Source organism: Garra rufa, chromosome 24, assembly GCF_049309525.1.
Source record: "Garra rufa chromosome 24, GarRuf1.0, whole genome shotgun sequence".
NCBI lineage: Eukaryota > Metazoa > Chordata > Actinopteri > Cypriniformes > Cyprinidae > Garra > Garra rufa.
This window is the reverse complement of record NC_133384.1, coordinates 21,958,623-21,982,363: the sequence shown is the minus strand read 5'-3', so window position 1 is coordinate 21,982,363 and position 23,741 is coordinate 21,958,623. Positions and strand designations below refer to the sequence as shown.

At 33.9% G+C, this 23,741-nt stretch overlaps 1 protein-coding gene across 1 annotated transcript in view; it reads left to right on the top strand.

The window, feature by feature from the left end:
• Nucleotides 1–23,741, top strand: part of ctnnd2a (catenin (cadherin-associated protein), delta 2a) — a 452,260-nt gene that overhangs the window by 418,254 nt on the left and 10,265 nt on the right. Inside the window, exons 18-19 of the mRNA XM_073830570.1 lie at nucleotides 3,941–4,025; nucleotides 13,536–13,662. Coding sequence (XP_073686671.1) covers nucleotides 3,941–4,025; nucleotides 13,536–13,662 — 212 coding nt within the window. The remainder of the gene's footprint in view (nucleotides 1–3,940; nucleotides 4,026–13,535; nucleotides 13,663–23,741) is intronic.

Here is a 23,741-nt window from a genome sequence, read left to right as displayed (position 1 = left end):
TTTAAAAAATATTCAAGTTCACTGTTATGTAATATTTTCTATTTGTTTATTTTTTATTGTGCCCCCATATATAGATTTATTGTATTATTTTGTTTTGTTTTGCTTTGTTTTATTTTATTATGACCATAATTTTGGTTATAATGAAGTAATGAACATAAATAAAGGAATTTTGTTTCTCCATAGATTTTTCTGGAAACCACAACAAATTTTTGGGTTTGTGTACACTTGCCAAATAAAGCTCATATCTCATTCTGAAATATGTATATATATTTTTTTAGTTTGTTGCTTAATAACCTCTAAGCAGGATTATAAAAAATAGTTATTTAATATATTTTCTATTAGTTTTTTTTGGTTTTTTGTTTTTTTTGTTTTTTATTGTGTCCCCCATTTTATTTTATTTTATTTATTTTATTATTTTGAATTGTACACAGGCCAAATAAAGCTCATATCTCACTCTGAAATAGAATGAGAAATTCTATTTCAAATTCTATTTATTTTATTTTATTTTATTTTATTTTATTTTATTTTATTTTATTTTATTTATTTTATTTTATTTTGACCATAATACGTGGACTTTTTGGAAACCGCAACAAACTTCTTGGGTTTGTGTGCACTTGCCAAATAAAGCTCATTTCTCATTCTGAAATAAAATCATTTTATTTATTTATTTAATATTATTTAATTTGTTGCTTGATAACATCTCAGTAGGATTATAATTAAACATGTATTAACAATTTACTGTTATTTAATATATTTTTCTATTTGTTTGTTTATTTGTTTTTTATTATCCCCTGTTTTATTTTATTTTATTTTAAAATGTTTTTTGTTTGTTTTGTTTTTGTTTTGTTTATTTTTTTTTTGTGCCCCCTATGTATTGATTCGGTGTAATAATATATTTGTATTCAGCTGCAATACATGGCATGTTATTACAGGTGTTTCAAATATGCATCATCCAATCATATTTTAGAATAATCAAGCCTTTCTATTTGCTGCTTGCTTTAGTCTCTTTGAAACAGCAAAGCCACCCTGACAGCGAGTAAGTGATGACACTGTCAAAGACATTAGTTCGACCCTCATCAGGCTGACACTTCATGCGACTGCATTATATCCCCATCAGCTATTCATACACTGTGCCCACCCTGTTCAAGCCAATATGGCGATGACAGCTGCTTCCAGATTCCTGCTGAGAGGTTATCAAAGGGACAAGCCACTCGGGTGCTTGTTTGTCTGGATATAGCAGGAATGCAACCGGTTGATTTAGTAGCAGCAACCATTGTGCTTGTTCTGATATGCATCAGATTTGATGACTTTTTGGATTGATTTGGTGCAGACTGGGATATGTGCGCAACACATCAGGCACGGCAAAGCATAATAATGAACTCACTCTTGACTGAATAACTTTTTTTAAATAAGCTATTTAAAAAGAAACACAACTTTTTGCTTACTATATAGTTTCCATTTGAGAAATCTGCACTGATGTAAACTTCACAGCAAATCTGACAGACTTTGATGAATGAGGGGTTTAATTTGAGACGAGAAGATCTGAGCATGTGAAAATCCATGTTGGAAGATGAGGGGAGGGACAAATCAAACATACAGCTCCACCTCTGAATCCATTTTGTCATTTATGAGAGGAAACGATGAAGGAGCGGCATTCATTTCCTCTATTAAAGCCATGTTCACTCAAGGACAGTGAAGATTTTTCTCTAACTTCATTTCAAGTGGCAATTGTACATTGTTCCATTGTGTCCTTTGAGCTGAAATGGATTGACTCGGCTCGGCGGAAGACAAAAGACACAGCTGTTCTATCAAATCAGCTGAAGTCAAACAATTTGTGTCATTTTTGAGAACCAAGGGATTGTTTCTTTTGTTTGTGGCGCATTGTTAATCGTAACAAAAGCTGCTGTCCGTGTGAGATGTTTGCACAGAAAGCAGAGAAAAACACAGTCATGACATCAAATGCTTCATCTGAGCAACAATGTACCAGAATTGGATTTTCATTTTATTCTTTTATGTCTTGGTATTGGCATTTTGATCTTAGAGTTAGGATATTTTTTTAATATTTTAGCATTAAAACATGTTATTTTTGATGTGCTGCATATAGATCAACTGGTGAATTGGGTTTAACTTAGATTGTGTGTTTAGTTCATACAACAATCAGTATAAAAAGTATATATTTTTCTGTGATGTGATCTATCAAAACATCAAAAGTACACTAGTATTCAAAAGGTATTGGTAAGACTTTTTCTTCTCTTATGCTCACCAAGGCTTACTTTGATAAAAATAATAATAATAATAATACAATACAAAGCACAGGTTATTATCAATGTTGAAAACAGTTGTGCTGCTTTATATATATATATATATATATATATATATATATATATATATACAGTGTATATATATATATATATATTATTTTATTTATTTTATTATTTAATATTAGTTTATTAATATTCTATATATTATTTAAAATTTATTGCATGTCTCCTTTTTTTAGAGATGTTTTTAATTAATATTTTATATAATATATTATATTATATTATAAAATATAATTTATATATATATAAATTAAAATTTATTTTTATATAATTTATTTTACTGTGATGCATTTTAGAAGTAAAATAGAAGGAAAAAATTCTTATTGACCCCAAATTTTTGAACGTGTAATGTAAGTTTAGTTAGAAAGTAGTTTTATTGCATTTTTAAAGAAATGTTTAGTTTTTTTTATAAATTACCTGTTTTATAACTATTGCTATTTGTATGCTATTTTTAATTTTATTTATTATTATATATATTATTATTTATTAATAATTTATTATTATAATATATCTTATAATAATTTATTATTAATTATATATATATATATATATATATATATATATATATATATATATATATATATATATATATATATTATTGTTGAATAAAAACATGCATTTTTAAAGGATTCTTTGTTGACTAGAAGTAAAAGTTTTAAATGTATACATGTGATTTTTTTTCCTTTTTTATATTATTAGTATTGTTGTTTGTATGTTGTTTATTTTATTTAATATATTATTAATATATTATTATAAGATATTATTATTATTATTATTATTATAAGTTAATAATATATATAATAATAATATATTAATTATATATTATTATTATTATTATTTAATGAAAGCATGCATTTTCACAGTAATCTTTGGTGAATAGAAGTAAAAGTAAAAAAAAAATAGTTTCTCAGCAGCAAAAAATAATTTTGAATAACAGGGTAATTTAATTAAAGAAAGTAGTTAAAGAAAGACTGACTTTTTTAATTTGGATGTCTCATTTATTTTTAATACATTACTTTTAATTATATTATTATTGTTGTTATTTGTATGTTGTTTAATAATATTCTTAATAAATTAAATACATATTAAAAAATAAACAATTATATAAATATGAATTAATATTCACCTATTTTTATAAATAAATTATTGCTTTTGATCATTTTTGGTTTTTAATAAATCTTCACTAACACAATAACTTTCATTAGTTAACTACATTAGTTAACATGATCTAAAAATGAACAATACTTCTACAGCATTTATTAATCTTAGTTAATATTAATTTAAGCATTTACTAATGCATTATTAAAATCACAAGTTGTGTTTGTTAACATTAGTTAATGCACTGTGAACTAATGAACAATGAATGACGGTATTTATATAACTAAAATTAACAAACAATAATAAATAGTGTAATAAATGTGTTGTTCATTGTTCGTTCATGCTATATAGATACATCAACTAATGTTAACAAATGACACCTTATTGTAAAGTGTTACCAAATCTTCCATGAACAGTTTTATCAAATTTTAACAGATAATACTGAATGTCTGTTGAAACATATGTCCATTTAGCATTGTTGACTCTATTTCTGTTTTCTTCTCTCTCTCTTTCTCTCACAGACACTCACCTAAAGTGGTAAAGGCAGCATCTCAGGTTCTCAGTAGCATGTGGCAGTACAGAGATCTCCGGAGCCTTTATAAGAAGGTAGGAAAGCCCGACAGCTGTTGTCCCACTTCATCCGTCCCAACCTGAGGAATTCATTTAGCATGCTAACTGATCTCCCACTCCCACACGATCGGGTTTAAACTTTTAGAGAAAATAGTTTGGAATGGAAAAAACAGGAGAAGTGCTTTCGCACCCCTCCTCCCCGACAAAGATGCGCATCCCAGTATTTATTCAGCACGACACCTTGTAGCCGCCTGAAAACATTAATCCGCACTGACTAGCAATGAATGCTCTATTGAGCAGTAACGGCCAGGCTGAAGAGATATTTCCATTCAATAAGTGCTTGTTGCACTTACTATTGTGCGTATCCGTTCAGACGTCTCCCTTTGCAGATTATTCAGGCAAACTTTGGCCTTGGCTAGCGCTGACTGCATTCATAACATATTGTAAGGTGTGAACAGCATGGCTGAATAGACTGATGTGAGGAGAGACCTTGTATGAATGCTGCCATATTTCAGCAATTAAAAGCAGATTTGTTTTCCAAACCAAACTTTTAGCTAGCGTTTGGGGGGCATAGACAGTGTGCTCATGAAATTAAATTTAATTAGGATTAGTTCACTTCCAGAACAAAAATTTACATATAATGTACTCTCCCCCCTTGTCATCCAAGATGTTCATGTCTTTCTTCAGTCATAAAGAAATTACATTTTTTGAGGGAAACATTTTAGGATTTCTCTCCATATAATGGATATGTATGGTGCCCCCAAGTTTGAACTTCCAAAATGCAGTTTAAATGCAGCTTCAAAGAGCTAATCTAGCAAAACGATTGGTTATTTTCGAATCAAATTGACAACTAAATCCTCAAATGCTCTTCTTGTCTCTTTGTATTTCTGCGCTACGCATGCATAGTCTGTGTAATCCGGATCAATACAGTTAGGGGAATGTCGAAAAACTTCCATCTCGTTTTCATCTTCAATTTCAAAATCATCCTACAATGCTGTTTTACCTTTTTTCGTAAAGGGCGTTTGATCTTATTTGTACGCTTTGTGAAAAGTGTTGGCCCCCTTCCTGATTTTATTTATTTATTTATTTTTGCATATTTGTCACATTTTAATGTTTAGATCATCAAACAAATTTAAATATTAATCAAAAATAACACAAGTAAACACAACATGCAGTTTTTAAATGAAGGGTTTTTTTATGAATGGAAAAAAAATCCAAACCCACATGGCCCTGTGTGAAAAAGGCCCCCCCCCCCCCCTCTGTTAAAACATAACTGTGGTTTATCACACCTGAGTTTAGTTTCCCAAGCCACACCCAGGCCTGATTACTGCCACACCTGTTCGCAATCAAGAAATCGCTTAAATAGGACCTGCCTAAGAAATTCAGGAACAAATGAGAAAGAAAGTAATTGATATCTATCAGTCTGGAAAAGGTTATAAAGCCATTTCTAAAGCTTTGGGACTCAGCGAACCACAGTAAGAGGCATTATCCACAACTGGAAAAAACATGGAACAGTGGTGAACCTTCCAGGAGTGGCCGGTCAACCAAAATTACCCCAAGAGCGCAGCGACGGCTCATCCAAGAGGTCACAAAAGACCCCACAACAACATCTAAAGAACTGCAGGCCTCTCTTGCCTCAGTTGATGTCAGTGTTCATGACTCCACCATAAGAAAGAGACTGGGCAAAATTGGCCTGCATGGCAGAGTTCCAAGACTAAAACCGCTGCTGAGCAAAAAGAACATAAAGGCTCATCTCAGTTTTGCCAGAGCACATCTGGATGATCCCCAAGACTTTTGGGAAAATACTCTGTGGACTGACGAGACAAAAGTTGAACTTTTTGGAAGGTTTGTGTCCCATTACATCTGGCGTGAGAGTAACACAGCATTTCAGAAAAAGAACATCATACCAACAGTAAAATATGGTGGTTGGTAGTGTGATGGTCTGGGGCTGTTTTGCTGCTTCTGGACCTGGAAGACTTGCTGTGATAAATGAAACCATGAATTCTGCGGTCTACCAAAAAATCCTGAAGAACAATGTCTGGCCATCTGTTCTTGGGTTCTGCAGCAGGACAAAGATCCAAAACACACCAGCAAATCCACCTCTGAATGGCTGAAGAAAAACAAAATGAAGACTTTGGAGTGGCCTAGTCAAAGTCCTGACCTGATTCCCATTGAGATGCTGTGGCATGACCTTAAAAATGCGGTTCATGCTCAAAAACCCCCCAATGTGGCTGAATTACAACAATTCTGCCAAGATGAGTGGGCCAAAATTCCTGCACAGCACTGTAACAGACTCGCTGCAAGTTAACGCAAACGCTTGATTGCAGTTGTTGCTGCAAGGGTAGCCCAACCAGTTATTACGTTTAGGGGGCAAACACTTTTTCACACAGGGCCATGTGGGTTTGGATTTTGTTTTCCCTTCATAATAAAAAAAAATTCATTCAAAAACTTCATGTTTTTTTACTTGTGTTATCTTTGATTAATATTTTAATTAGTTTGAAGATCTGAAACATTAAAGTGTGACAAACATGCAAAAAAAATAAAAAATCAGGAAGGGGGCCAACACTTTAGAGACTGTAGCATGTAGATGATTTTGAAGTTGAGGAAGAAAACAAGATTGGAGTTTTTTGACATCCCTAACTGTATTGACCCTAGATCACACAGATTACGCACGCGCATCGCAGAGACAAGACAAGACGAGCATTTGAGGTTAAAAAGTATATAAATCATCAATTTGTTTAGAAAATAACCGATTGTTTCACTAGATAAGACCTGTCTTCCTCGGCTGGGATTGTTTAGTGCCCTTTGAAGCTGCATTTAAACTGCATTTTGGAAGTTCAAACTTAGGGGCACCATACACATCCATCATATGGGGAGAAATCCTAAAATTTCCTAAAAAAACATAATTTCTTTACGACCAAAGAAAGAAAGTCATGAACATCTTGAATGACAAGTGTGAACTAATCCTTTAAAGGCAATAGGAATTAACCTATCTGCATGTAGACTTCTCATTTTGAATTCAAATGTTCCCAAATGAACTACTAGTGGAAATTTTGGGTTGTGACAGACACAAGCACTAGAAGCCTCAAGGCTGCAAGAACACGCCGTTCCCCTTCGCTGAGCAATCTCCGTCCTGACACATACAACGCTGGATGGTGAGGAAAGTCCCAGACCGAGCTCCATAATGTGTCGTTTTGCCCACTTGGCTCTGCGAGGAAGGCGTTGAAGAATTACAGCCCACGGAGACGGCAACGGATGCCACGCTGACCTTTAGAGATGAGAAAAGGCCAAGAGCCGAGTGCCTGCACTGCCGAGATGAGTTTAGAAGTGGAAATAGCGGCGTCCCCTCCTCCGAACCGCGTCGGAGAGCGAGCGCAGTGCTGGGGCGAATTCACAATGCCTGTTTGAAAATGTCTGTAATGATATGTAATTATGGATGTTTGCGAGTTTACCCCGCTGAGCTCGTCGCCGTCAAACCCGATGCCGAATTACGAGCTCTAATTTCATGTGCACATACTATTAATTACCCTCTCTGTCTTTTTTAAATATTTAGAGGGTTCGACTAAAAGGTACCATGTGTAGATTATAATGAAAGAGAGTAATTAGACAGAACGCAGATTCTCATTATGCTAGCTGACTAAATATCTATAAATAATATTGAACAAAAGACCACGGTGTTCGTAGTTTCACAGTGGCGTTGTGTTTGCATGCCGCCTTGAGGCAGGTTATCGAACAGCTGCTTTAGCTGACGCAGATAGCGTGACCAGGACAAGGACAGAGAGACCAAAGTTGTTAAATCTGCAGTAATGCTTATTATATATAGTCCTCTGATTGATTTTTGAGGGATAGAGCTCTGTGGATCCTTCTCGAACTTGTTCCAGCCTCCTCCAGGATGGGTTTGCAAAGATTTTTAAAACCTCCCACAACCTAACCTGTTTCCTCCAACCCAGCTGAGCCCTGGAAATGTCACCGGGGATGGTATTAAGCAAAGGGCAGCAAGAAAGAAATTGCTATTATTAACATTTGCAGAGCTCCGTCTCTCATCTCATGAGTGCATAATGACAGTTGTTCCACGTGGATGTGTCTTTCGCTCCGTCCGCTGAAATGAAAGGTGTCAATTGGATGAGTCGGGCCACCTGAGGCGTGATTCTTTGTGTTTTGGGTGGTGTGATGGATGAAGCTGTGAAAGGAGAGGGAACACAAAGAGGGGAGGAAAGTGAAAACAAGAGGTTTGGGAAGCCAGGCACCTCCCAAGGCTGTGAACAATGGCCTTGTGCCCAGGAAACATTTGTGATCTTTTGGTGTTGATGCTTCTGGCCAGTATGAGAGGAAGTTTTTTGTTATGGAGGGTAACCATCTTAAATAATAGATAAATAAAATAATAGATTAATTTATTTAAAAAAAAAAACTGTTCAAAAGTTTACATACACTTGATCCTTGTTACCTGAATGATCCACAGCTGTTTTTTGTTTGTTTGTTTAGTGATAGTTGTTCATGAGCCCCTTGTTTGTCCTAAACAGATAAACTGCCCACTGTTCTTCAGAAGTATCCTCCAGGTCCCACAGATTCTTTGGTTTTTCAACATTTTTGTGTATTTAAACCTTTTACAATAATGACTGTATGATTTTGAGATCCATCTTTTCACACTGAGGACAACTGAGGGACTCATCTGCAACTATTACAGAAGGTTTAAACACTCATTGATGCTTCAGAAGGAAACACAATGCATTAAAAGCCAGGGGGTGAAAACTTTTGAACAGAATGAAAATGTGTAATTTTTTCTTATTTCTTGTATTACTCCTAAATATCATATTTTTTTCATTTAGTATTGCCCATCAGAAGCTACAGAAGATACTTACATGTTTCCAACAAGACAAAATAAGTTACATTTACCCTAATTTTCAAATTACATCTAAATGCATTGTGTTTCCTTCTTAATCATCAGTGTGTCACGCGTGAGAAGGAAGGGGGAGATCTGGGTCCAAGTGCGGGGAAGGAATTTATTAACAAAACACAAACCAAACACAACAAAACCAAAAGGCCAACACGGCACAAATATGACTAGAAGCAATACACAATAAACAGAACAGGGAACACAATCAAGAGCCAGGGATCCGGAACACAGAGATAGACTTACGAAGACAATGCAGACACGATGATGAGTGTGAACAGGTGTGGGATGATGAGTGCTAATGACAAAGACAGGTGTGAACGATCATGGAAGTGCAGTGCAAGGGAAGGGAAACAGCACTCTCAGGTGGCTGCGGGAAACCCCACAGCCCAGATCATGACACAGTGAGCGTTTGAACCTTCTGTAATAGTTGCATATAGATTTTCATATATATATATATATATATATATATATATATATATATATATATATATATATATATACATATATATATATATAAATGTATTGAGGTTGTGCATTGTATTGATGCTCTAGGGAGGATCAGATGTACTGTAAACAGATTTTGAAAGTTGCTTTTTGAAAACTTTTTGGCCTATAATGCATAAATATTTATAATTTTGCATAATAGAATGCATCTAATTCATATAAAGTTATAGCAGTTGATCTACTTAGACCGAAATCTTTTAAGAAGTGCAGACGGCTTCCAGCTCCATCTGCTAATAAGGTGTTTGTATTTGTGAGAAAGCCCAGAAGCGTTTGGCTTGATTTACTCTGTGTGACGTAGAGCCGGACTAAGATGAAGTAAAGTTCTAGCCTGAGAGAAGTTGCTTATGCCATTGATCTTGAGCCCGAAGCCTTACTCATGTTGTGCTGAGAGGTGTTACATTCAGCCTGGCAGCCTCCTGAGATGCAATTCCACAGTCATCCCTCCCCAACGGTCTCCACAAGGAAGTATCACGGTAGTCAATTGCCTCAGCAACCCAAGGGAGCCAACGCAGGAAGAGCAACGCTCCTGGCTCCATCCGCCTCTGGGACTATAATAATGAGCGCTTGCCATTGGCTTGCTTCAGTGCACATTTCCACACCAGACGTTTTTTTTTTTTTTTTAATCTGACTCTTAAGCAGCATTATTGAGGAATCACAGGTAGGCAGGTTGCCATAAATGACTCATCTTTGCATGGTCTGCTTGGTCTTTTCAGACTTGGTCTGAGTCTGAATCAGTCCTGTAATGGTGCTTTATGCGTTCAACTGGAATTAACTGAATAAATTAAGGTTTTGGGGTTTAAAAGATGCACATGCACCCTTTTTACACCTCAAGAGCAGCTGCCTTAGCAAGAAAGTCCATCAATTCGAGCACATTATCCTCTTAGACCTGATAAAGAAGAAAGAAAGGAGTTATACGATGTAATGAATGCAAAAAGATTCTTTAATCACATTGAAAGTCAGTCTTCCCTGAAAGTATTGTTTTCAAATGTCTTCAAAAGGAGTATCCATCCTTACTGGTATCTTTTATTGCACAGCCAGCCTAACCGCCCATCATCATAAAGAATAAAGGTTTAAAAGAATAAAAGTTTTCATTTCCTCATGTGGGAACCTGGAAGTTCAAGTAACACTTAGAACGGCGTAAGTAAAACGAAATGACAAACTCCCCTACTGAAGAGGTCTTTAGTCGACAGGCGGCAAGTACCGTTTTCTCCTCATTCCGTGCCTCTCTTCACGCCCCTTGGAGCCTTCAAATACCTGTCCAATGTCATTATTTGCAACAGGCACATTAGGTGGCGAGCGGTGGTTTCTCCTGCCAGAGTTTCTACAGTGTTGAGAAAGTAGGGCAGCTTTGAACTGCACAGAGTCAAAGGAACCGACTGTTTGATCTACTCCTCACCTTTCCAACAAAAGGAATGTCACGCAGGGGCAAATGGGATGTCAAGGGTAGTGTTCTGTGTCCCTGGTAGAGAGCTTGTTCAGTAGGCCGCAAGTTTTCGGACACTTTCTTTGTTTACTTATTGCATGTCTATAGTCTCTTAGCACTAATATAGCAAGCAAAACCTGACCCATAAGATGTCTGAGATGTGTAATAGTATAAAATTGTTTTCTCATTGCTTATCTTTAACTTGTACTAAGTTTTGCAGTAGCAAAACTTATGATTTTATATACAGTGCCTTATACAGTGTATCAGAATTTAAACCCCTTATTTTATTTTTCAAGTTTTGCCTTTGTTAAACTGCTTTAAATAGCTTTTTCCCCCACATCAATCTACACTCCATCCACCACAATAACAAAGCAAAAACATATTTGTGACTACTACATATTTGTGCAAATTTATTACAATTTTAAAACTGAAATAAGTGCATTGCATAAGTATTCATACCCTTATAGCGATTATTTAGTTGAAGCACCTTTACAGTCTCAAGTCTTTTAGGGTGTGTTGCGACAATCTTGCATATCTGTATTTGGCCATTTTATGCCATTCTTCGCCTCACCTCTTTACCTCTCAAGCTCTGTCAGTTTCTGTGAACCTTCAATGCAGCAGAATTTTTTTGAAACTCTTCCCCATATGTGTGGCTTGACGCAATCCTGTCTCTGAGCTCTACAGGCAGTTCTTTTGACCTCAGGGCTTGGTTTTTGCTCTGATATGCATTTTTAGGGGTTTGACCTTTTATTGAGAGGTGTGTGCCTTTACAAATCATACCCATTCAATTGAATTTGCCACAGGTTAACTTCACTTGAAGTGTAGTAACCTCTACAAGATATATGAATGCCCCTGAGCTACAGTTGAGGTCAAAAGTTTACACCCCTCTATTTGAATCCTTTGTATAATACCAAAATATAAGGTGTTATACAAAATGCATGTTATTGTTTATTTATTACTGACCTGAATAAGTTATTTCAAGATGTTTACATATTTTCTCCTGTGGACTGTAAGTTGAATTTAAAAAAATGCCCCCATTCAAAAGTTTACATACACTTGATTCTTAATACCGTGTTGTTACCTGAATGATCCACAACTGTTTTTTTTTTTTTTTTTTTTTTTTGTGAGTTCATGAGTCCCTTTTCAGGTCCCACAAATCCTTTATTTTTTTTTTGGCATTTTTGTGTATTTGAACCCTTTCCAACAATGACTGTATGATTTTGAGATTCATCTTTTCACACTGAGAACAACTGAGGAACTCATATGCAACTATTACAGAAGGTTCAAACTCTCACTGATGCTCCAGAAGGAAAACAATGCATTAAGAGCCAGAAGTGAAAACTTTTTCCATTTGAAGATTAGGGTAAATTTGTAGCCTCTGAAGTGCAGTACTAAACTAAAAAATATGATATTTAGGCAAAATAAGAAAAATTTACACATCTTCATTCTGTTCAAACGTTTTGCATCACTTACTGCACTGTGAATCTTCTGTAATAGTTGCATATGAGTCCCTTAGTTGTCCTCAATGTGAAAAGATGGATCTCAAAATCATACAGTCATTGTTGTAAAGGGTTCAAATACACAAAAATGCTGGAAAACCAAATAAATCTGTGGGACCTGAAGAAATTAGTTTAACTGTTCAGGACAAACAAGATGAACAACTATCACTAAAATAAAACAGCTGTGGATCATTCAGTTAACAACACAGTATTAAGAATCAAGAATCAAGTGTATGTAAACTTATTATTTTATCTAATAGTTCTCTATCTTTTATGTGAAATATCTTATTCAGGTCAGTACTAAATAAACAATAACATTCATTTTGTATGATCCCTCTTATTTCAAGTGTCCCAGAAAAGGGTATGAATACTTATGCAATGAAATCATTTCTGTTTCTTATTTCTAATAAATGTGCAGAGTTGTTACAAATATGTTTTTTACTTTGTCATGATGGTCTGTGGAGTTAAGATAGATTTGGAAAAAAGGTATTTAAAGCAGTTTAACATAAAGATGCAACATAAAACGTGAAAAAAAGTTTCAATACTTTCGCAAGGCACTGTATGTTCTTAAAGGCATAGTTCAGCCAAAAATGAATATTACCCAATAATTTACTCACCCTCAAGCCATCTTAGGTGTGTGACTTCAGACGAATACACTTAGAGTTATATCAAAAAATGTCCTGGCTCTTCCATGCAACAGTGAATGGCTGTTAAAATTTTAAAGACCAATAAAGTGCATCCATCCATCATAAAAAGTGCTCTGCACGGCTCTGGGGGCTTAAAAAAGGCAAAATATTTAAGTCATGTAGTGTATTCCAGGCTCTAGTTGTTCTTTTTAGTAATGTAATTTATGACTGTATGCTCTCAGCACAGTCAGCAAACCCATTGATTGATGTTCACAGTGACGCGTCATAGAGCCAGCGGCCAATGGCTTCAGTTTATCTCCTCCATCAGCCTTTCAGGTTGCTTCAGTCACACATCAAACGGGCTTTCTCCACAGCCGCTGACTCCAGATCATTCGTCCATTGATTTCCTTACCTCCATCCGCCCATTGATTTTTGTAATGACTCCACACTAGGAGGCCCTAAACTAAACTGACAGAATAACAGTGGGCTAATGTAGCGTATATAGACACTGAAAAAAAGGATGTTGTGTTGTGCGCCCTTGTCTAGTAGATAAAATAAATAAACGTAAACTTTTCTCTGTGTCTTTCTTTGTTTCTCTAGGATGGCTACTCGCAGTATCACTTTGTTGGCTCTGCCTCAACAATAGAGAGAGACAGACAGAGACCGTACTCATCCTCACGCACTCCGTCGGTATCTCCAGTCCGGACATCTCCTAATAACCGATCAGGTGAGTATTTGCATTTGTCTTTCTCAACAATGAGAATATAGTGCTGAAATCAGTCAATGAGTCGCTGTCCATGGTCCTGAATATCTTCAGTCTGGATTTAAAACTATTACAAACAGCAGCTTGATTCTCTCTTTAACCCTGATAGAATCCTATTAAACTGATGGGGATTTCTCAGTGCATTCTGGGACTTTGGGGTTAATGATCCACACTACTATTGGGGTTAGTGGATTCATGGCTGGCTGGTTGTGCCTCTAATACCTTTTCCGGTGGACTTAGCATCTCGCTGAAGCAGAAAAGTACTTTTCCCGGATTCAGAATTTGAGAGGACTCTTGGTGGAGGAGGCTGAGCAGCAGAAGAGGGAATTTTAGGACTAATGGGTCTTTAAATGGCTGGAAGGTGAACAGAGTGATGAAATGAAGTTCTTTCTTCCTTAATGCAAAATTTAAGGTGTTATATTAAATTTTGTATTGAATTCCTCACCAGGCCATTTCTGGTCTTATCTATGATGAATATATAGCCAGAGTTATCCTGCAGTTTTAAAGTTTTTTTTTTTTTTTTTTTTGGTTTTTTTTTTTTGGTTTTTGTAATATAATATAATATTTCATATTTTACCAATATTTTATTCTTTATATTATTATTATTATTTACAGTATTTTATATTTTATTATAAAAATATAATAATGTGAATCCTATTTTTTGCATATAATATAATATAATATAATATTTATTATTATATTATATTATATTATATTATTTATAACAATTATATTTCATTTTTTTACCTATATTTTATGTCAAATATGTAAAATATGGTTAAAATACAAAATTATAATTGTTATATTATCATATATTATATCATCATATATTATTTTATATTAAATTACATTATATGCAAAAACATTAGGAATAATATTTTTATCATAAAATATAAAACAGTAAAACATATTTTTCACAAAATATAAAATACAGTAAAAAAAAAAAAAAAAATATATATATATATATATATATATATATATATATATATATATATATATATATATATACACACACACACACACACACACACACACACACACACACACACACACACACACACACACAATATGGGTAAAATATGAAAAATAGTTATGTTGTATAATTTTATATGTGCATATATTATATGCAAAAAATGGGAATACTATTATTATATTTTTATCATAAAAATATAAAATACAGTAAAACATTAAATATATAAAATATGGGTGAAATATGAAGAAATATATTATATCATATGCAAAAAATGGGAATAATATTATATTTAAATATACAATTTTATATAAAAATTTTATAAATTATATAATTGTATATGCAAAAAATGGGAATACTATTATGAAATATTTATCATAAAAATAAAATACTGTAAAAAATATATATAAAGCAAATATATAAATATATGCAAAAACATTATATGCAAAAAATATTTTATATCTTTTTTTATTATATGATATGATATGATGATATTGTAAAAATATAATAATAATATTCCCATTTATTTGCATATAATATAATTATATATATGTATGCATATGTGTATATATTAGCCATTTTTATATATATTTTTACTGTATTTATTTATTTTTTTTATATATAATATTATTCATATTCTTTGCATATAAAATTATATAACAATTATATTTTATATTTTTTTATATATATTCAATTTTTTCAGTATTTTATATTTTATGATTACAAAAATTGAATAATATTATTCTCCAAAAAAACAGAACTAGTCATTAACAATATTGATTCTGATAAACCTCAACTACACAAAATAGTAACTGGTTTGATTTTAAAAATTACTGAAAATAAAATTTTGGGGTTCAGTAAATCAGATGTTCATGTATTCAGTGAAAGAATTCATTAGGTTGATTTTCTCAGGGTGATTCATTAAAAGATTTGGTTTATAAGTGCCACTTAGTTCATTAATCTAATAAAACTAAATACATTTGTTATTACACACATGCAGACAGAAAGTTGCATTATCTTTGCATTCAATTCAGGCTCCAAGTTCACGTCTCATGTAAAATGTAATTTATTTCGCCTCGACACTAGATCCAGTTGACTAGCGGTGGAGGAAACACAGCGTAGAGCAGTGCTCACATGATTCAACATGCTCTCTGCAGCTTTTTAGAATAAATTGATTTATTGTTTGCTTGTTTTTCTCCGTTGAATCTCTGATGTCTCCAGTCATCCTCCTGCTTGCAGCTGGTTTCATGCTGTTCTGTTGTCTGCAGGCTTTTCCTCTACGGTCTGAGCTCCAGTGTGTGTCATGAAAACGGTGCACGGTAGATTTTTGCCAGAGATCAAAGCACTCAGAGTTAGACGAAGAGAAGGAAGAAAGTGGAAAGAGAGACGGTGGTGCGTCTAAGGTTTTGTAGGCGTACCAGAGAATAGCTGTGCACTTTGGCTCAAAGCATCAGAATGTGACAGCAGGGTCTCGGCTGTGCTACTCAATTAACATTTCCTAAGATACAAGTGAGCCAAAGCCAAAACAGAACAGCAAAATTGGCAATAATATGTAAGTCAGTAACTTCACAACTCTGCAATTATTTCTAATATCACGACCTTGTCATTTCGTTGCAGTATTAGAGACATTTTCAGTATTCAGTGTGGGGAAAAATATTTATTTGTATACTCATTATTACCAAGTTCTGGCAACTTTTCTAAAACTGCTTTTGATGCAGTGATTATGATAAATTCTGATTAAAAATTGAACAAATAAGCATAGCACTAGAGTTTAATGCATTTTTTTATTTTAAATTAAAAGCCTTTACCAAAAAAGAAATTCAATTCAAATGTTTTTATAGAATATCATTTTGTGCAACACTGTAGTATTAAATTTAAAGTAAGAAATGTATTATTTAATCATTTATTAACTTACTTATTTCATATTTAGTGTATTATTTTAATTTCAAAAATGTAATTATTAAAATTAATACAAAATTTAGTTTAAACTTGTTTAATATATTTTATTTTTATTTTATTCTATTTATTTATTGTTTAATATCCTATTGCTATGAGCTACGTAACTTGCCAGTTTTTTTAATATTATTATTTTATGTCATTTTATTTTATCATTTTATTTATTTATTTTATTTTTTGTAGACACAATTGTATCTCATGCCATGTCTTCCATGCTTGATGCTATATTAAGGAATATATTATGATATTGTATATGATATATTTTTGCTATAAATCGACTTTAATTTTTATTATTATTATTTTATTTTATTTTATTCTATTTATTTGTTATTTTTTAATTCTGTTTAATTATTTTATTTTTTTGTAGACACAATTTTATATCATGCCATGCCTTTCCTGGTAGATATTATATTACTGAATATATTGTAATATTGTATATTATATGTTTTTGCTATGAATCATCTTTAGTTTTTTTAAATTATTATTATTTATTTTTACTTTACTTATGTATTTATCTGTTTGTTTGTTTATTTATTTGTTGTTATTATTTTATTCTATTTTTTTATTTTGTTGACAATTTTAAATCACACCATGTCTTCCATGGTAGAAGTTATATTTCTGAATATATTATGATATTGTATATGATATATTTTTGCTTTAGATTTTTTTATTATTATTATGTAATGTAATTTTATTTTATTTTTATTATATTTATTTCTTTATTATATATTATATTATATATTTAATTATACATATTATAATTATTATATAATTCTATTTTCTAATATTAATTCTAATTCTATTATTATGAATCAACTTTAGGTTTTAATTTTTTTATTATTACTTTATGTAATTGTATTTTATTCTATTTATTTATTTATTATTTTTTAATTAATTTAATTAATTATATATTAATTATAAATTAATTTAATTTTATTTTATCTTTTTGTAGACACAATTTTATATAATGCTATGTCTTCCATGGTAGATGTTATATTACTGAATATATTATAATATTGTATATTAAGTCTTTGCTATAAATCAGCTTTAGGTTTTTCTTTTTGTGTAATTTTATTTTATTCTCTTTGTCTATCTATTTATTCATTTGTTATTAGTAAAAAAAAAATATTCTATTTATTTATTTTTTGTAGACAATTTTTGTGGACAATTTTATATCATGCCATGTCTTCCATGGTAGACATCGTATTTTTACATTTTTAGTGATTCACAAAATTTTACATTTTACAAATTTGGTGCCTATTTTCTTCTTTTCATTACAACTTGATTGACTCATACCAACACATAAGATTATTACACTTCTGGCTGAAGTGCAAAAACAGCTTTGTCTCAATGTAACACTTGCATAAAAATAAAAACAAAACTGTAATAGTTTATAAATATGACTGGATGAGCCACATTTGACACCATTGTAAAATTAGCAAATATAACCTGTAGCACCTGCACGCAGTCTAATTCTGTATTAATGCACTCATTTGCAATGTTGCTTGGCAACCGTAAACGTATAGTTAGAGCAGACACCAGCAGAGCGTCGTGACACATCAAAAGTGAATCACTCCTATTATAATCAGCGGATACACTAGAAGCGCTCATCTTTGGATTTGCATCATGAAAGCATTCATCACACAGTTTGCAGAGCAGATTACAGCTTTGTGCTTGGTGCATGTGTGAATATATTTAAATAGAATAATAAAGTAAATCATTTCAACGAAAAAGGCAATGCAAAATGTTGCCATATTTTTACTTTTAAGCTTTACAGTGTAAATCTTTTCATTCAAATGATGGCTCGCTGATATTTTTAATCATCATGTTGTTAATATCAACAGACCTCACATTTAAAATTACACAGAGCTCAATCTTTCTGAGGCAAGTGTTTAGTTAAGTTCTGCCTGGAGCTCTGCCTGGTCAGTACATCCACATCAAGGATTTTGGCATGAACTTCAATGCAGAGTTGACACATTTTCGCTCACATTTTGCTCACTTTTATAATTTAATCATGAAACACGGAGGTGATGCTTCTAATGCCACCAGACAAGGCCTTCAGATATACTTTTATGGGATGCCAGACCCTAAGAACACAATAGCCATGATGTGGAGTTGCCAGATATTACTGAGACACATTGAGGGCAGCAACTCAGAGCTCTTTGTTCAGTTTAATAAAGTACAATTGAGTTCATTACTGGTGTTTCACCCAAAAATGACAATTTACTCACCCTTGGACCATACAAGATGCACTTGAGTTTGTTTTTTATCACTTGCTCACCAGTGGATCCTCTGCAGTGAATGGGTGGCGTCAGAATAAGAGCCCAAACTGCTGATAAAAACAAAACAGAAATCTACAAGTTATGCAACTGGTGTTTTTTCTTAAAGGGAACCCTGGGTATTAAGACTTGCATGGCTTAATATAACGTAAATGATGTCTCTTACTTAAACATATAGTAGAAAACCTATGAAAGACATACCGTTAATTTAAAAAATCCACATTGTGGATATGTGGGGTGCCATTTTTTGATGACGTGAAATGGTTGCACTCTGTGAGCTACTGGCACTACATGTTGCTATTTTTACCGCAGCACAACTCAGAAAATAAAATACTGATATGATGCCACATTTTGCGGCTTTTGGTTGTTATTTTCAGTCGAAGGGCAACAAGAGAAGCGATATAAGTCTTCACTGCTTTCCTAGCGATAATAATTGGAAGGTGCCTGTCGACAAATACAGCTTCCTATAGACCCGCGTCTTTGTTCTCTCCACTTTAGCCCTGATGCCTTTGAGGCTTTTAGTAGACCACAGCTACTGAAAGAACTTGCAAATGGCAGAGACAAGAAACGCTAGATGCCATCCTGGCAGGATGTAAACATGCCGATGCTTGTCGTGACGCCATGGCCACTGATAGAGTTTCTCAGCACGGATTTCACTCGATATCCTGGGCTTTTCAACTTGAAAAATCGATGGTGCAGCTTTTGGTTTAAGCCTATACTTATAGCCATCGCCACCTGTAAGCTCTTTCAGTAGCTGTTGTCATCGTATCAGTGTTTTATTTTCCGAGTTGTGTTGTGGTAAAAAAAAAAGCAACAGGTAGAGTCAGTAGCTCACCAAGTGCAACCATTTCACATCATCGAAATAATGATGCCCCCATAGTCCAAAATATATATAAAACGATGAGGATTTTTAAAATAATTTAGTCTTTCATGGGTTTTCTACCTCATATTTCAATAAGAGACATTATTTACATTATATTAAGCCATACATGTTCTTTAAGAAACAAATCCATCAAGGCATTTAAATTTTAAGCCATCACTTCTGGTAAAAAAAAAAAAAAAACACTAGTCTAAAAAACAATCTGAGGGTGCTAAATAATATTGAGAAAATCGCCTTGTCCAAATGAAGTTCTTAGCAATGCATATTACTAATCAAAAATTACATTTTGATATACGGTATGAAATTTACTAAATATCTTCATGGAACATGATATCCTAATTATTTTAGCATTAAAAGAAAAATCGATAATTTTGACCCATACAATGTATTTTTAGCTACAAATATACCCATGCTATTTAAGACTATTTTAAGGTTTTGTGGTCCAGGGTCACAAATTGTGTCTTTAATGAACCAAGTGTAAGAAAGCAATTTGTAGATAACTTTAAATACAATTTATGGTGTAGCTAAGACTGTTTGCTCTGACTCTGAAAAAAGCTTTTTATTGTCACAATTTAAAGGGTTAGTTCACCCAAAAATGAAAATTAGCCTGGCATTTATTCACCCTCAAGCCATCCTAGGTCTATATAACTCTTCTTTTAGACAAATCCAATCGGAGTTATATTAAAAAATGTCCTGGCTCTTTCAAGTTTTATCATGGCAATAGGCAATTCACGAGTTCGCGCTTACATATAATTAGCCGGAGAATAGAAATGCATGTTTGGCGTGCTGTCCGGTGAAGGGCTCCGAGCTCGGGGATGGCCCGAACCCAGAGTACCCCCCAATAGGAGTAGTGAGAACTCGGAGTGAGGAGATGGGGTGGTGGAGGGTTACTGATAAACCATCAAGTGAATGGAGGTGAGTCAGCTGTATTTAACCTATGGCGCTGATTGACTTGAGTGGGCTCCTCTTGTGCTGTTTACGCTAAGTATCTGACGCGCTTCTCCCGAACTTTGTTAATGAAACATCATGTGTTTATCTTCAACAGTCCAAAACAAGTCCAATAAAGCACATTTATTCATAATAAAAAGTGTCTCACACGAGACAATGAATAAAGGCCCCCTGTAGTGAATTGTTGTGTTTTTGTGAGAAAATATCCATATTTGAAATGTAATAATCACTTTAATCAAGCTTGCGCTCACAAAAATGCATCGATTCACTACAGGAGGATTTTATTCACCTCCCCGGAGCCATGTGAGGCACTTTTTATTATGGATGGATGCACTTTATTGGACTTGGTTTGACCGGTTGAAGAGAAACACCTGCCTATTGCCATGATAAAGCTTAAAAGAGCCTGGACGTTTTTTAATATAACTCTTGACTGGATTCGTCTGAAAGAAGAAAGACATATATGAATAGCTTGAGGGTGAGTAAATAATGGGCTAATTTTCATTTTTGGGTAAACTAACCATTTAACATTTCTGAGAAAGAAGGAAATGATTGGCCTTTACACCTGTGCTTTTATTTCCTTTTGTAACCTATATAACATAGTTGTTCAAGCTCACTAACATTTACCTTCAACAACAAATGATTAATGTCATCAGGTTTCATAGGAATGTGCTTTCATTCATGAGGAATTTATTGACAATAATGGTTGATGTCCTGTTGTGTGTGTATATAAGGACATATTTCTCACAGAATCGAGTTTTTTTAGTGCTGTAGGCAAGGAGATATACGTTAGTTTCGCAATAGTCGATTGTTCCTCTCCTGATGCCTGTGGAGCTCAGACACAAAAGCTCTTTCGCCAAATCCGGCTAAATCACAAAGATCTCCTGTGTAGCACATCTCTGCACAATATCAATTTATCCTACATGTTCATTGAAAAATATTGTTTTCATTTTCTACCATTAAGGTCATCAACCGCTGGGTAAAGTTGCAGCTGTACCTGAAGAAAATCTAATCAGAAAGCACTGTACACTGTGTTAAATGCATCAGTAGTGATTTTCTGCGAAACTGCTTTGTGCGTTTCGGAGAAGCCGTATTCGTGAGCTTTATGGAAACATGACAGGAGCTTTTGAGAGTCTCATCGCTTGTTGACTCCATAACCGCTGGAGCTTCTCAATTTTTAAGACCCCGATAATCAGTTATGTGCATATTTTTGCAAAATGATGCATTGTTGAGGAGCAATGATTAGATTAGGAGTCATATCAAGGAGGGCAAAGCACTTGCGGTTATAATCTGATTATGGGTTTGAAATAATTAGCATGCTAATGTTTCTCTTGGCCATTGTGGGTAGAGTGGTGCTCAAAGCTATTATGTGTTTTATTGGAGTGTGTGTCTAAAAGAGCATGTGTGTATGAGCCGTGGTCAGGGCCAATCAGTAATAGGTGTGTGTGTCTACACGTGGGTGTGTCTAAATCCTTCTATGCTGGCCAAAGAGGTCTTCCGTGTATATGAGCCCTCGGGTAGCTGTGTGCTTTGGAGATAGTGCCGCTGCCCACTATCCAGGGATCCAGGCTCTATCAGACCGGGCTGTAGGAGGGCCGGAGGGGGAGTGGTGCTGATCCGGTTAGAGCATTGAGGCTGGAAAGGATTTTTAGGCACAGAGGGAAGACTTTCCTGATCTCTGTGACCTTCATACAGCTGTTTTGAAGTGGCTAAGACAGAACACAGAGCTCACCGATCTCCAGGAACAGAATTGGGCACCTCAGGTTTATGTAATGCAAGAAATCTGCTTTTAGGATAATTCTGTATGAAGTCACGTGGAAGGAGTTGTGCTGTATTTTAATTCACTTTTGCACATTACTAGCATTTCCAAAGTCTGTGACATTTCCAAAACAAGTGATTTGTCAATGGTCGACTAGCCATTGGTTGTTGAGAAGAGGCTTGGTCAGCCAAAATTTTATTAGATGCTTAGTCACAGGGAAAAAAATCCAGAGGAAGTGGCAAAGTCACGCAGTCCATTGAAAAAGGATAATTAACAGCTGGTTTGTGTGGTAATATAGTACATCGGACAGGACATCCAAACGCTCACCTATCAAACATCAACCTCAAATATGGCTTTTAATCTGAAAGCAACTTTACATGGCTGCTCAATCTAATGTTAACCTAGAAAAATGTGCGCTATTATTCAAGTGTCTGTGCAGAGTGTGGATGCTGAATAGTAGCGTGCTCACTGGCGCCGGTGCGGTCACTTGCTCTTAAAATACTCTGTCAGTTTTGTTTATTTAGATAAAAGTTATACATCTTTAGAATCTGTAAAGACTCTACAGTATGTTTATTTGTGTGCACTCACAATAACAACGAAACGTTGCACTTTTGTAAAATAATGAAAGCAAACAGGATGCACTTTCTGCCATCTTGGTCTCTGTGAACTTGAGCACGAAACTCAGAAACTCTGTGTATACTTGCCTTACAGACATGAAAATATATCTATATATAGAGAGTGAATTGAACCAATTCAAATATAAAACAAATATTCTCAGATTATGTTATCAGTATGAACATTCATATAAGTGCATCACTGCTGTGGAGACGACGAGTCAGTGTCACCGACTTCATCTCTTAAGACGAAAACAAACAAAGCGCTAGTTTATCAATAAATTATTAAAACGTTAATGCAGTCTCCTTGCTTTTTATCCCTGACACATTCATAATTAGCCCTATTATATCTGCCTGTGCACTGTGGCAAGGTTTTTGTGTGTGCTTATTAGGCTATGTAGACAATTAAAAGCATTATTATGATTTAAATAGTTTATTAATAAACATGCAACTAATAGTCGAGTAATGCTTAAAGCTAATGACTACTACTAAAAAAATGAGAATTTCGTATTTGGTGAGGAGTGTAGATAGAAAAAAAGCTGAAAATTCAGTGTTTGCTGGGGAAGCGCTGTCACATAAAAAATGGAAAATTCTATGTTTTGGAAGGAAGCGCTGTTACATAAAAATGGAAATTTCTGTG